The 15,093-nt window shown below is 43.2% G+C and overlaps 1 protein-coding gene across 1 annotated transcript in view; it reads right to left on the bottom strand.

The window, feature by feature from the left end:
• Positions 1-7,131: 7,131 nt before the first annotated feature.
• CTBP1 (C-terminal binding protein 1) overlaps positions 7,132-15,093 on the bottom strand; it is a gene marked incomplete at its 5' end in the record, with an annotated part of 27,653 nt that continues 19,691 nt past the window's right edge. The window contains 2 exons of the mRNA XM_010150139.1: positions 7,132-8,393; positions 14,609-14,726. Of these exons, the coding sequence (XP_010148441.1) occupies positions 8,210-8,393; positions 14,609-14,726 (302 nt within the window). The remainder of the gene's footprint in view (positions 8,394-14,608; positions 14,727-15,093) is intronic.

Here is a 15,093-nt window from a genome sequence, read left to right on the forward strand (position 1 = left end):
CAGGCGTAAACCTTGAATGACCGGTGCATAATTAAGAATGGGAGTATTTACAGACTTTTCGAGAGAGGATTCTCCGTGCAAAGTATCTAAATATGCCATAATAGATTATTAAAAAAATTAGTATTTATGTGGGGGGCTTTAAGCAGCGGCAGGGGAGGCAGGGCAGGTTGCCTGAACGGGGGGTTGGCCGTGTTCTCGCCGCACCAAGTGCCTGTTTTGCCATCTAGTGGCTACTGCCCAGGGACGGCCGGTGCGCCTCTGCCACCCCCTGCCCATCCGCTCCTGGGTGGCGGAGGGAAACATCAGGAGACGGCAGCAATTAAAAAAATTATAGCACGTGTGACACAACGCAGACTGCCCGCAGTGCTTAACTTCAGCAGGGAGATCAGTCGAAAAGCTTGCGTGTCACAGCCCGGATGCTCCAGAGCCAGGATACGGCCCCGGCTTGAAACAGCAAGCAGCAAGGGATTTCCGAGATGGGAATTTGAGAAAACGACAGCTCGGCATCTGACTTCGTTCTTCTTGTAAGAGGCAGAGGTTGGCACGGAACGAGCTCAGATCATTTGTCTCGCCCAAGCCAAAGGTTTGGGCTGGTCCCTCGGCACCTCCGCGAGCTCGGGCTTGTCAGGCGGGAAAGTGCATGGCTACAGCACGTTCTTCTATCGCGTTTTCATGTGCTTTGCTCACCGCGAGGGCCAGACCCCAATTTCTATCCCCTGACACTTTTAACCAGGCCTTTGCCTGGCAAACTTTCCCTGCCCGAGCTGAGCAGACACTGTGTTTCTCAAAGTCCAGGCCCCTGGAACGAACATACTAAAAAATAATTTAAAAAAAAGAATTAACGTCTCATAAACAAGAAAACACCACCCTTCCTACCCAGGAATCTACCTCCCCAAAGCAATTTCAGAGGCTGATGGAGCTGAGCATTTGTTTAAGAGCATTTCCAGCATTTGGAGTTTTAGACCTCAAATTAATGGATCCTGGGGGCAAATTATCAAATGTGGATTATCAAAGTAGTTTTTCAAAAACAGCACCACAGGTTGGTTGGAGTTTCATCCTTCTGTGTCTTCTAGGGATGGATTTTCAGTGGGCTGTAGGTATCTGGAGACAGAAGGGACAAGGATACACAGAGGCACCTCTTCTGGATGGCATTTCATTTCTATGATGTGCATTTCCTAAGTAAGGAAGTCACTGTGAAACTAGAAAATTAGATTCATTAGATTGCCATGAGGAGTTCACAGCACACACCAGCTTGGATCTGCAGAGGCTGTCCCTGGTTATTGTACTTAACTTCAGGCACTTAACTGGAAAGACTACATACATGAGGAGCTATTCCTCTTAATCACTGAAGACAGGCAGAAGAGGGAGCCCAGACAGACAAATCTGGACCTAGATCTAAGAGCAGCCACCACCTAATGGCTGGTCAACAGCCTTTCCAAAGGAAACCCTGCAGTGTCTGCTTAGATTTGACCTCAGAGCTGTCTAACAAATACACCACGAACTACCGGGAGTCCCTGGCTGCTGCACCAACAATTAATTGCAGAGGAAAGCTAAAAGGCTTAGGGAATCACAGCATCATCAGAAGCCTTACCCTGTTTCCAGCAACGTGGGGCATAGCACATGAGCAGAGTTCTCCCAATGGTGAGGTTCAACCCCAGAGGCTGTGTCATTGGGAAAGACATTCACTGGGAAGACACATTCTGCTCTGGGATGCATATGAAAGAAAATTCAAGCGGAATGTATGCCACAGTCCAAGGGGTCACAACTTAATACTGCTCTTTCAACAGACTTTCATTTTTCTGTAAAACGGGACCAGATCTAGTTACATGATGCAAAGCTGTGCCTTTACACTTTGAATTTACAGAGGGCTAAAACCTTTAAATGGGAGCTTTGAGTCACAGTGGAGATTTTTCATCCATTACCTGTGGTTCTGGCAACATGAGGGCCGTATCCTGTGCTGGAAGCGGCTGGTCTGCAAGAGGAAAAGAAGAAAAAAAAAAGAGAGCTGTTCAGATTATGAATTCTTGAAAACCTCCAGATTCAGCAATCCATTTCAAAGGACAGCTTTCCACTTCATGATCGGAATGGGAAGCGATGGCCTTGGAGCTAATTACAAATGGCTACCACAGAGGTAAAGATAAATCTATCACCACAAATTCCTACCGTGATAAAGTCATTTCACACACGCGCACAGCCATGTCTTACAGTAACGCGGGCAAGCAAACAGCAAAACGCAAGTCGACCCGTAGCAGGAAGAAGTTGGAAGTCCCCAGATTGAATTTTAATATGAAAACTCCTGGTGCTGCTAACAGCAAATATGCTACTGGAAAACACCAAAAGCAGATTCTCTTTCTGTTGTGGTTTAAGAAAGCACAGCACAGATTTAACTTTACACGAGGGTTTAACCAAAATCCTATTAAACAGCAACGGAGAATTAAGCGAGCTTTACTCTGGTGCTCCGAGGTGTGCTGGAGAGCCAGCACTGCTGCCTGCCCTGTTCCCAGGAAGGGGAATACGCTGTGGAGCCGACAGCTGTGTTGGAGGCAACTGGCTTGAGAATTCAATCCACTGCAGTGGGTGGGTCATGTTGAAAATGGCTGGAGGGGTTTGGAAACACAAGTCTGAGATGTCAGCGCCTCAGTGGATTTATTTTTAGATGTTGATTTGTTGCCCTGATTCTTAAGATTCATCCAGGAAGGACCAGCTCCTGAAGCTTCTCCCAAATGGTGCAAGGACTCTGCTTTCCCAGCACAGACGAGGAGATAGCACTGTCGCACTGACACGTAACTGCCGACTTCTAATACGGCAAACACGGTACCTCAAGAAGGTTCTTGTGGCAGTTTAAGCTAATAATTTTGCTCCTTTTTATTACTTTAAAGCTTTGCAACTCAAAACAATAGTCAAGTATTTAAACGTAATTTTAAAGACTTCCTTACTTTATTTTTTGAGCAGATTGTCAACGCTTCCAACCAGCCACGCTAATCCTTTTTAGGCAGCACGTGAAAGAAGGGGAACAGATACGCAGCTGAAGACTGCACAAGTAACACTTGTCTCCAACGGACTGGCATGCTCAGAGAACGATCTACAGCGTCTTGGAAATGTCTCAAATGCTCTAAATCATCCCAAGGACGTACTTTAGTCTGTTTATGGCAGCCTTGACACAGTGTCACACCCCACCCGACCCCAAAGCAAACAATGCTCCTTCAAGAAAACACTCCGTTATGGCTCCGAGCAGAAACGTAAAGGCAAAGGAACGTGCTGAGGCTAGGTTTGATGAGCCAGAATTGTTTCTGTAGGACAGAAAACGTAGGGAGGAAATTCCAGATGGGGAACGGTGTGAGAAAGACCAGCTTGGCGATCTCAAGCCTAAATGTGGACACAAAAAAATAGAATATTTGATATGGGTTTAGCGAGGTAGCATGCATGGAGGTCAGCCAAGCTGAGGGTTGAAAAACCACTGATCTATGTTGAGCTGGAACTTAGAGTAGAACTGACCAAAGGACGTTTTCTCTAAAAAAGGGAAGAATTTTTGAAGTAACTTTTCCTATGGGAGCGGCACCACTGCATTGAGCATCTACTCAACGTGGAGCTTTGGCTACTACCGAGGTGCTCAGCTCTACCTAGACAAATGCAATTTGAAGACCGAGACGAGAATTAATCTAGTTCTTCAAGCACCTGTGGCTGCAGGAGAAGAGCTTACCAAGGAAATTGGGAAGTCAGTGGAGGCAGGAAGACAATAGCTGAAAGCCTGAGATCAGAAATCCCGTCATTCCATCCTCAGAAGATAACCATCTTGGACTGTGTCATTCAAAAAGACAAAAATACAGACCCACAAAGGAAAGGATGTACAGTGTCATGAAAGAAACTGGAAAAGAAAACAGATGAATAACAGAGTTTGGTCTTCCTGGAAGATGTGTCACTGACCTCAGTACAAAGGCAAATTGGCTAAAATGTGACATGCTCACTAAATTCAAGTCAGCCTACATGACCTCATGTTCAACATGAAACAATAACTGGAATTTGGAGGGAGGGAAAGCCAAATCAAATAAAGCCGTTTAAAAACTATAGTGACGGTTATCCCTCACTTAAACAAACTATCAAAGGAAACAGCAAAAACCCCATCACTTGACATTTTAATATGAAGACTAGAAATCCCTCTGAAAGATTTACTTAAGTCAAAACATGGTATCAGGTTTAATGAAGGAGCAAATCATGTTTAACAGCTTTATTGAGCAGTGAGACAAAATGATCTAGTACTACTACTCTGCCCTTAAAACCAACGACTATTTTTCTCCCTTTTTCCTCTTTTTTTTTTTCAATTTACAAAAGGTAGAAAGGTTGGAGCGAACTGAATAGAGGAAGTACTGGCAGTGCTGCCTTCTCCTTCAAGCAGAACAACCGACATTACTGAAGCATCCACCGAGATCAAACAAGAGAAGAAAACCCTTCGGTCTGAGGCAAGGCGCAAGCTCGTAACAGCCAGACTACAGCAGTCACAGTCATTTGGAAAGCTAGCCTTAATCATCTGAGGCGGAAGGCTGGACAAGAAAATAATACGGCATTTTCTCAAGAAAACATACAAAAAGAGAAAGCCTTGAGGCTTTTTTGGTAGCAACCCTGGATGACCTTTAAATAACGTTCTCACATTTTGGACTGTAAAAACAAAGTTATAAAAAAAATACCCAAAACCCACCAGCACCAAAACCCCCAACACAAAACAAAAAACCCACCCCAAGCTGCAGGAACTTCAGGACTAATTCCAACTGGAAACCTGCTGACAACACTCCTCCGCTTATGCTTGTCTGTTCAGATATCAGCATTTCTTTAACATTTCTCCTTCCTCCTCAGCATTTCCTACTTACGGTCCTTTCCCCAGCTCAGTCTCCACTTCAAGCTGGCTCCAGTTTCCTGTCACAGGCGAGACCCTCCACACCTTCAGTCGTTTCGGGTCGGTCTGTGCTACACCTCCAGCTCAAGCTCACCCTTCCAAAAACGCGTGACCAAAGCTGTACACCAAACCCTCCAGGTCCCATGCTGCACCTCTGATCCACCCTTCATCGCTACCAAAAATTACAGCTGCCATCACCCCAACTGTTCCACTGCTGCCTGCAGTGGCTCCTTTTTCTGGCAAGTTTTGGGTTTGACCTGCAACCACCTGACTTTGAATTCGCACAACTGGTGTCTTTCTGCTCCTAAAAGCCCGTTCTTGACACCATCCAATTCCTGTGCAGGCTCCAGCCCCCTGTGTACCGGCCATGCCTACAAGCTTCCAGCCAGCAGCAGTTGCAGTGGCTGCCCTCCTCCTTGGCCAAGATCCTTAATATGAACTACAACAAAAGAAGGAATGACTGAGGCAGGTACTTTGATTGCCTCCTCGTTCACTTTCCATCACTGCCTCAGGTCATCTCTTCCGGCTCGCTTCCGCCACTGCCTTCCCTGGTTTTCCCACTAACCGCATCTTCTTCTCAACTTCATCTAGCACATCCTTTACCAGGCGACAGAAATCTAATCGCACCTCCACTACCCAACAAAGAATACTGGTCCAGCCTAACAGCTTTCCTTCGTTACAGTACGCTTTTCCAATTACTCATTTACTCAGAGCCCTTTTTCTCCCCTTTCATTTTTAATTCAGCCTTTCCAACCGTAACCTAGAAGCGGGTACCCATCATCTTGTCACTGCCAGGGTGGCCTTTCTGCTCCAGCATCCGCAGGACCCTGGATGACTCTCCAGCAGACCGACTGATGCCAAGCGCCCGCACCAAGCACACCGAACACCTTACCGCCACAGCGGCACTGCCCTGTCGCACCCATCAGTGCCGCATTTCAGACCCAACCCCCCCCCAAAAAAAAAGCTCGTGCCCGAGCAAGCATGGACGACAGCTCAGAAATACGCAGCTGAAGGACAGGCAGCTTCAGAACCCAGCCCGAGAAGCGCGTGGCCATGAACACCGGTGCCTCCATTTCTAGTTCATCCATTTATTGACTCACTGCCAACACAGCTTGCTTACATAAACCACGGCCAAACTGATGCAACAGAAGGAAAAAAACCACCACCCCTCTTGGTTTTCCTCAGGAAATTTGCTTGCAAATGAGGCCGTCAGCGATTCTTAGCAGCCAGATGTTAGATGTTTGTTTTATGTATGTTGAAGAAGCATCTTCAGCCTGACAAAGAAGCATCTTAAAACACGAATTACCAATGACATACGAATCCCACTCCAGCTGCAGGAGACCACATTTGAGCTTTTGCATGTTTTTGGCCACAAAGCTCTTGGAAGCGTTTTCGCTGGGGTAACTGGCAGCTTTAAGGCTGCTTTTCTGTTTTGTCCCATGGAGGGGAGGGGAATGGTTTTACCATCAAAGCAATTGTAACGGGTGACATTTTGCGCTCTAAACCTTCAAAGCAAACACCTTCCTCCCCTCTTCCACAGAGGTAAAATTCCACTTTATATAGTGCCCCCCTTTGGTACAAACCTGCAAGTTTCAATCTTTCTTGACTGGCAGCCTCCCAACATTTTCCTGAGGGAAGCGGAGGCCGCTCTCTGTATGTGCAGGAACGGGGGACAGTAACTTTTGCCCGACCCCGAAACACAGCGCACTAACCTTTGGTGCACAGCTACTAGCGCAGATCAGCAGCGAGCAAACAGCCAACCCGAGGAGGTTTACATCCAGGTTCTCTTTTGCCCATCCTGGATTCCCTTCTTGCAGCAGCTAAACTTTTGCCTCGCGTTTTTAAACCACGTAGGGATGAAGGACACCTTACCAAGGAGCACTGGAAAGGCCGAAAGAGCCGCCAGCCGAAATCCAGCCTGCCTTAAAAGCATTTCTGCCCATGCTGAAAGAAACAACATCCCTCCGTATGGCAAATAAACCACATCCTGCTCCACGCTTCCATCATCACAAAGAAAACAATGGACACTTCTCACGTTGGACTGCGGCAAAAGACATTTATTATTATTATTATCGTTGTGTTGCTGTTGTACCTCCTTCTGCTCTGCCCACAGTGGTGGCGTAAATGCTGTTACCACATCGTAGCTGATGATGCCGGCGTACAAATCAAACTCCATCTCAATTTCAAACTCCATTAGAAACACAGGAAAAAAGATCAACATTTACGAAATGTAAAGGGAAAAATGGTATGGAAAGAATTTCTTTTTTTATTATTATTTTTCAAGCTTCCAAGACAGTATTACAAACAACAGAGAGCAAAGTAAAGCTAGAAATGAAATACTTGACAGCATCTGTTTAAAAATTACAGCTAAGAGACCTAATAAAAGTTGAATAAACAGTTACTAGAAATAAAAATTTTTACACATATGATATTTGTCTGGGGTTTTTATTTCTTTAAAATAATTCATACAAATGGTTACAGTCACAAACATGATTTTAACCAAAAATATTGCTAGCCTACCACATTACCAGGAAGGAATCAATGTAGGCAATGAAATGCTGCTACTTTTCAGTAGTCTAGTGCCTTTTTCGCATACCACCAATAATATATACTTTAACTGGTGACAAAAAGCACAATGCTCATTTATACAAAACCTTTTTTGTTTTTTCCTCAAAATCTCTTTGCAAGGTTGTCTTCATTTTGAAATAAGGGAATTCATGCCAAAATTAGGAGAAACTGTTTTTATTTCGTTTACTAAATTATTCTAAAAAATAAGACAAGCAGGTAGAAAAAACAATGCACTGTGTGGCGTAGAAAGAAAAATGGGAAAAATTCATTGTCCTGAGAAGTTCGCCAACTGCCTCATTTTTGGGCATGTTTTAAAATATAAAAGAAAGGATTTTTTAATCTCAAAATTGGTTTGTTGAATGCCTCCCTTATGTTTTTCCTTGCTTACAGCTAAGCAAACAAACCCTTTTTAATGTTCTAAAAACTGTACACAGACAAGTACATTCATGATATAATTAACTACTAACTTCTCTTGCTTAACAAAGAACCCATAGGACACAGAAACAGTGAATCAGTCCACTGGACAGGGACAAACTACAATTTATACGGAGGAAAAAATGTTTCCAAATCTTCTTTTTGTCTCCCACCTTTTCCTTTTATACTGTATATTGGACCAGTTTCTAAACCAATAATCGTCTCCTCCTGTAAGTTCATGGTTTTGCCTTTAATCAAAATCCTGGGTTTTGTTTTGTTTGTTTGTTTTCCACACGCTGAAGTTGAAATCTCCGATGTTGGGAATGCTGTTTTCGTAGGCTACAATTGGTCGCTTGGGTGGTCTCTATCAGCTTCTGGTTTGACAGTTTGGCCGGGGGAAGGAGCATGGGGCGGGTGGGCTACAGCAGGGAGGCCGTGCGATAAAGACATGGGGTTGGGGACTATTCCTTCTACTGCTGCAGGTATGCCAGTTGAAGCCACACTTACAACGCCTGGGGGATACCTGCTGAGAGAAGAAACCGAGAACATACATTAAAACCCAAGAGATGACTGACCAGAACGCCCTCCATTCTAGAGGTAGAGACGATGCTTTGTTTTCAGACCAGTGAGAAGGACAGTCGGTTAAGCTCCAGGTGAGATACCGTATGCAAATGCTGATAAATAAAGCAAAAGATGCTGTATTCTACCCAAATCAGAAATAAAGGTTTCCTAGATTGTTTCTTCAGATTTCCCATTAGCACAAGCGACAGCACAGCAACAGGAACAACCTGGAAGTATCACTCCTCTCAAAGAACACCTTAACAAGAAATAACTCAGGCTAGTTCTGCACAGCATGTAACTGTCCTCCGTGCCTCTTCCTCAAGCTGACTGTCAGAGATTGTTTTTTCTATTTCATTCTCACGTAGAAATGTTAAGATGTCACGGATGTTTAAAGAAATACTTTTTCAAACCACTAAGCTTGCAGTCGCAGGTTTCTTGATAGCTCTCCCAAAGAGAAATCCCACCCACACTCTCCTGACAAATTCATAGAATCATGGAATGGTTTGGGTGGGAAGGGACCTTAAAGACCATCTAGTTCCACCCCCCCTGCCATGGGCAGGGACACCTTCCACTAGACCAGGTTGCTCACAGCCTCATCCAGCCTGGCCTTGAACCCTTCCAGGGATGGGGCATCCACAGCTTCTCTGGGCAACCTGTTCCAGTGCCGCACCACCCTCTCTGTGAAGAACTTCTTCCTGATATCTAATCTAAACCTCCCTGCTTTCAATTTAAACCCGTTACCCCTTGTCCTGTCACTACAGGCCCTTGTAAAAAGTCCCCCCCAGCTTCCTTGTCAGCCCTTTCAGGCACTGGAAGGTGCTATAAGGTCTCCCCGGAGCCTTCTCTTCTCCAGGCGGAACAAGCCCAACTCTCTCAGCCTGTCCGCATAGCAGAGGTGCTCCAGCCCTCTGAGCATCTTCGTGGCCTCCTCTGGACTCACTCCAACTGGTCTATATCCTTCTGATGTTGAGGGCTCCACAGCTGGATGCAGCACTCCAGGTGGGGTCTCACCAGAGCAGAGTAGAGGGGCAGAATCACCTCCCTCGACCTGCTGGCCACACTTCTCTGGATACAGCCCAGGATACGGTTGGCTTTCTGGGCTGCCAGCGCACACTGCCGGCTCACGTTCAGCTTTTTGTCTACCAATTCAACCCTACTGCACCTTTTCAGCATCAAACTTGCCACTGTACTTGTCTGAAAGAGACCCCGTACTAGTTACACAGAGGACAAGCGCTTCAGGCAGACTGCAAGAGAGAGAGACGCAAACATAAAAACTACGGATGGTTTTAAAGATGATTTACTCTATCTGGACAAACAACGAGGCTTAAATATTTTATGAATTCAACAAAAAAAAAGTCACCCTCCCATTCATCTTGATTTTATGATGGCTCTGATATTATCAGGCTAAAATAAATCTTTTAAATCTACTGTTTCAATCCAGATGTTCAGATGTAATTGATGAACACTGGTATCTCACAGCGCTGTATATAAACAGCAGCTATACACGAACACTTCCACCGAAAGCGCGTTTTGGTTTTAGCCAAATACCTCAATACCCGTTCGCAAGTCCTTGCACCGGCCCTGTAACGCTGGCCCTCTGCCCTCCCTCCTCATCACGCAGCCATACACCTGTCCCTTCTTGTCTCCTGCTCTCTTCCGTTCACCCAAGCATCCTAGTGAGAGCGTTATCCATTTAAAAGCCTCAACACGCAAACCCACCACTTAACTCGCCGTGGCATTTGCTACCCTAGTATTTACTTGGAACTGAATGGGAGAAAAGGCACTTCTAGTCTTGTCAAGCTTTTTTAAATATCACATTATTCTGCTGTTGATTCTCCTCTCGTCAGAGTTTAACGCTAAATGCATCAGGGAATTTCACCCCATTTCAGTAGCATTTTTTCCTCTGAGGTACCCGCATGATTGTGCTGCTCATTCTAAGTTCCCTCAAACTGAGAGAAAACAAGCGCAGAACTTAAGCAAAACTCAGAGGAAGAAAAATGCTGGATGAAAGCACATTTCTTTGTTCTTTTTTTTCTTCCACCACAGAAACTGATTTTTGCAAATGCTGCCAAAGGGGCTCCGCATGGCTACCCGACACGGCACAAGGACGATGAATGCACCGTACACTGGCCTGGTCATAGTGGAAAATATTCCTACAGACCGTACCGCTGACTGTCAGCTGGGATCCATAACCACAGTGTGAAAGATCACACGACCTGTAGGCCAGATAACTTTGTTCCCAGCTGTACACATATTTACAGGGCTTCCTATGCTAATTCCTTCTCCAGAGAGGTTCCTTAGAATTAATTTGCAGTTGCTAATGGAATTAGTTGCTTGTTTCAGTACCTCAATTTGAATCTTATTAATCAAATTTGCTTCAATTCCTACAAAAACTGTCAGACTAGGTATGTTTTATTTATTCAAATTTAGTTTTGAAACAGCTTATCTGTTACTCTAGATGCTTCATAAAAACCGTAACATGGAACGACAAAAACTTCCATTTCAAAGCCCAATACAGCAACTGCTTCCAACACAGAATTTCTACTTTTAACAACATATTCCCTGAGTATCGGCACACTGGAGCTGGGAGAAATCACGGCGAGAAAAAATTCCGTAACTGAGTTTCCTTCAGGAAGAGAAGTCAGAACCGCCCCTCGTGAAAATGGACAGCACTGAATCAGAAGCACTGATAGTTACCATAAGCAGTTCAAACTCCACATCTGTAATTCTCCTTTGACTCCAAATATTCCTTCTGTATGTAAAAATATTCCCCTTGGACACCAAATTATAATGACTGGGATTCTACTGCCAGGCCTTCTCCTCAGACACAGCCTTCCTACAGGCTTTTAGTAACATCCAAAAGCTCTCCAACTGTTTTTCTTGTCCTAAAGCTACGCAGTAGCCAAAATACAGGTATCGTAGTCCTCTACAGAAGCTGTATTTTGCTTGACTAGCCCTAACCCTATTTTGCCATTCTCTTTTCATAATTCTTGTCCCTTTGTAATTTAATCATCAGCATTGTTCAAATCGTACCCATGAAAGGAGAACACAAGCTCGACAGCCTCTACACATGGGCATTTCTATCCTACATAACCTTCCCTTATGTTGCTATTTATTGCTTTTCCATTCTTAACCAGCAAATACATTCTCTCCAGCACTTCATAAAGTTGCTCCCAATCTTCCTCCTCTGGCAGAATTAAGTTGGAACGTTTTCCAGGTAAAATGTCCAGAGAATTACATTTTTGTGGCAGCAGAAGCCAGAGATCATGTGCATCTCTGCTACTTCATACTCTTCCTTCCCCTTCCCACACAGTCTTAATTTATGAAGAAAAATACCGTAGCCCTCTCAATTACAAATGAAAGGCAACTTTAATTTCTATGTTAATCTTCTGCATTTTTTACACTACAAAAGCACCTTGAACTCACCATGTAAAGCTCTGTTCAAGAAACATTCTGTCCCAAAAGAGCTTAAAAATTTAACTGCATGCTGTTCTCATGCATTACAGTGCCTGCAAATCACCACTGAAATATGTCAACATGAAATAACTCCTGAACTACCAGCATATAACTATTCTTAGCCAAGTACCTCTTCAGTATCTAGATATTCTCATCATTTACCTGTTAGAAGGCAGAAAGATATGTCAACATGTCCATAAATTGCACAATCACTGTTTACCGGCTGACAGATTTCACTTTGCCTATAACCTGCATGCTCTGTGACACAGGAAATGGCAGGGGGTTATTTAGCAGGCAGCTCAACAACAAACACATGGTAATAACACAAAACCAGGGTACATTATGCTGCTTCACCAAGACTACTACAAATAGTTCCTTCTTAGGAATATCAATAATCTTTACTCAAGGGACAGGTCCCATTCGCTTGACCTTTTTGTATTGATAGAGCATCTTACATTTCACACAGTAAATCGTTTTGTTTTCCACAGAATACGATGATATTCCAAAGATCTAGATTATATTCTGCTGATGAATGCTCAATGTTCTCTGCTCCTGATAATATCTGATAATTTAAGAGTTCTGTCCTACATCGAAATACAAGTAAATGATACATCCAGAATAAAACAGCCTCCTTAGTTTTCGTTCCCCGAAAGAGGTATTTGCATTTTTTAACATATAAATTATTAGCCCAGGTCTTATCTTCTAATGCAATTACATGACTATGATACAGTTATTAGCACATCTGAAACATCATACTGCCTGGGAAAGACTTCAGAACTCACTTAGTTGAACGTACCTTGGACTGCAGAGCAAAACCAGAAAAATTTGTTTTGAACCATCAATTCAAATTCTGCACTTAATCCAGGTAGGAATTAAGCATCAGCAAACGCTGCTACTGAAACCAATTTCTACATAAAGCCTGAGCTTCAAGTTCCACATATTTTATATTGCACAAAATAGTAACTGCCTTCACCCACACTATTCTGTCACCCTTCCAAAAAGAAGCTTTGAATATCTGTTGTGTGATTTTTAACTTCTCCTTCAAAATTCCCAAAATGAGTTTTATTTTGCATTTGAAAATAAGTGCGAAGTCAGTATTTATTTACGTTAAGTTTTCTTTATTGAAAAAAACTGACTGAAACAATGTGAAAGTCATTCAGTTTTGTGTTTATGCTGCTTTAATGCAATACATAGGGTCTTTACCTTGCAAATCATTAACTCCCAAAACATTCCTAAGTCAAAATCCATTTCCAGCTGTGAAGCCTGCTTCTGTTGGACTCGTGACCCCAAAAATGAGAACAAACAACGACATTTCCGTTGGGCATACAACCCTGCTCTGAACTGCCGTAACAGGGTTGGAGTTGTTATCCCCAGTTCAGCAACGCCTGCCCTTAAGCCTCAGGTGCATTCAGCTATACCCTAAGTACTGCAAACTGAAGTCGGTGAAACCACGTGCTATGTGGAGGAGAACACAGGTGCTTGAACTTTTCCTTTAAGCAAATAAAAGCACCCTTCTTCAGATACTTAAGGCTATGGGTACTTCTTGCAAAAATAAACATCTTGATGTGATGTGACATATATCCTTGCTGAGCACATCAAAGTTTTGTTTTCTTTTCTTTTGGTGTGTTTACAGCTACTGATAAGGAGACAATGGCAGAGTGTAGTGTCGCCCCACCATCATCTCTCCATCACCTTCTGACGAGACTGGCAGTAGTCACTGGGACACGAGCTTTGCTTCACTTCTCAGCAGTGCACTGCTGGGTTCTCACAGCTGGCTAACACACAAAAACCCTCTATCTATTGTAAGTATGGGGCAGCCCTCCTAAAGGACAAAGAAAGAAAGGTTTATGAAGGAGGACAGTAGAAAGATTAGGACAAATAATGAAAGGACTGCACTTTCCCTCAAGGCATTGACGGAAGCAGCTGTTCGTAGCTTTCTCAGCCACTTTCATCCTACTTATAACTAAATACCATCCTGAAAGATAAAAAAAATCACAGACAGTTTTCATAAATAAAAATTCTGTGAAGCTGGCCACTAGGAAAAATCTGCTCCTAGAACAGCTGCTAAGGATAAAGGGACAGAGCAAGACTCTCAAGCAAAAGAAGTAACTAAGGAACATACATACTAGATGTAAAAAAATTGCCCTTCTATTAATTATTAAGAGCTGCTTTCACAGTTGATTGAGAATACATAGATCAAGTCCCTCAGATGCTTTTGCTTAAAAACTAAATGTGTAATTTAGAAAACACTATTTTAAACATACTTTCATAATCACCAGAAGCTATTCCACTGTATTCACCACTGAGTTGTTTGTTCTGTCGTGTGTTTGGAGGCCACAAAACCATGTAACAATAGTTTATTTATTGGAAGTCTTTCTGTAACCTACTGCTGCATCATTACCTTCAGCAAAAGGAACATAAATTTACACTGCACTCTCTGGAGATGACCAGAATTGTTTTACTTGAATATACAAAAAACCTGTGCATTGTTCAGATATTACCAAACATACAAAAAAGGTAAAAAAGGAAACGTACTTACGCACTGCATGACTGACTTCAACGAGCAGAACAAGATTATTCTTGAGTGCAACAATTATCAAAACAATATAGGTGGGGTGTAATTCAAACCCACTTCGTTTATTAGTAGGAAGATCTTATGTATGCTTGCATGCCTACCTCTGAATGAAGGAGGCATTTCTTTTATACCTTCAGCACGCTTACCTGTATGCAGCACCATTAAGCTCTGGATGAACAACTCCGGGATCCATACTGGCCCAATGTGTAGCTGCAGTCAAATGATCTTTGTTAACACAGTTTTTCAGACTGTCTGGAATACGACCTAAGACGAAGCAAGGGAGAGGAAATTAAAAAAAACACTAAAATTGTATGCCTTATGCTTTTAATGTATCTATGTTAAAAGTAGTTATAAATATTTGCATATTTCAGTCAATACATAAAATCACACTACGGGCTTATTTTTGATCCTCACTCTTCCCCTTTTGTCTGGGACTTAGTCAATAACGGTTAAAATGCTCTGCGTAGTTTTTATTTCTGCATCTCTTTGTCCTTTATATACAGGGTCTCAATAAAACCATAATCAACATGATTCATGCTTGCCAAGAAGCTAAAGCTTGACTACAGAGCATGGTGCCACTCAAATTCAGTAATGCAGCCTCCTGTCTTTAACTTCACTTTCCTCCTTTTCC

Source organism: Eurypyga helias, unplaced genomic scaffold (genome assembly GCF_000690775.1).
Source record: "Eurypyga helias isolate BGI_N326 unplaced genomic scaffold, ASM69077v1 scaffold9274, whole genome shotgun sequence".
NCBI lineage: Eukaryota > Metazoa > Chordata > Aves > Eurypygiformes > Eurypygidae > Eurypyga > Eurypyga helias.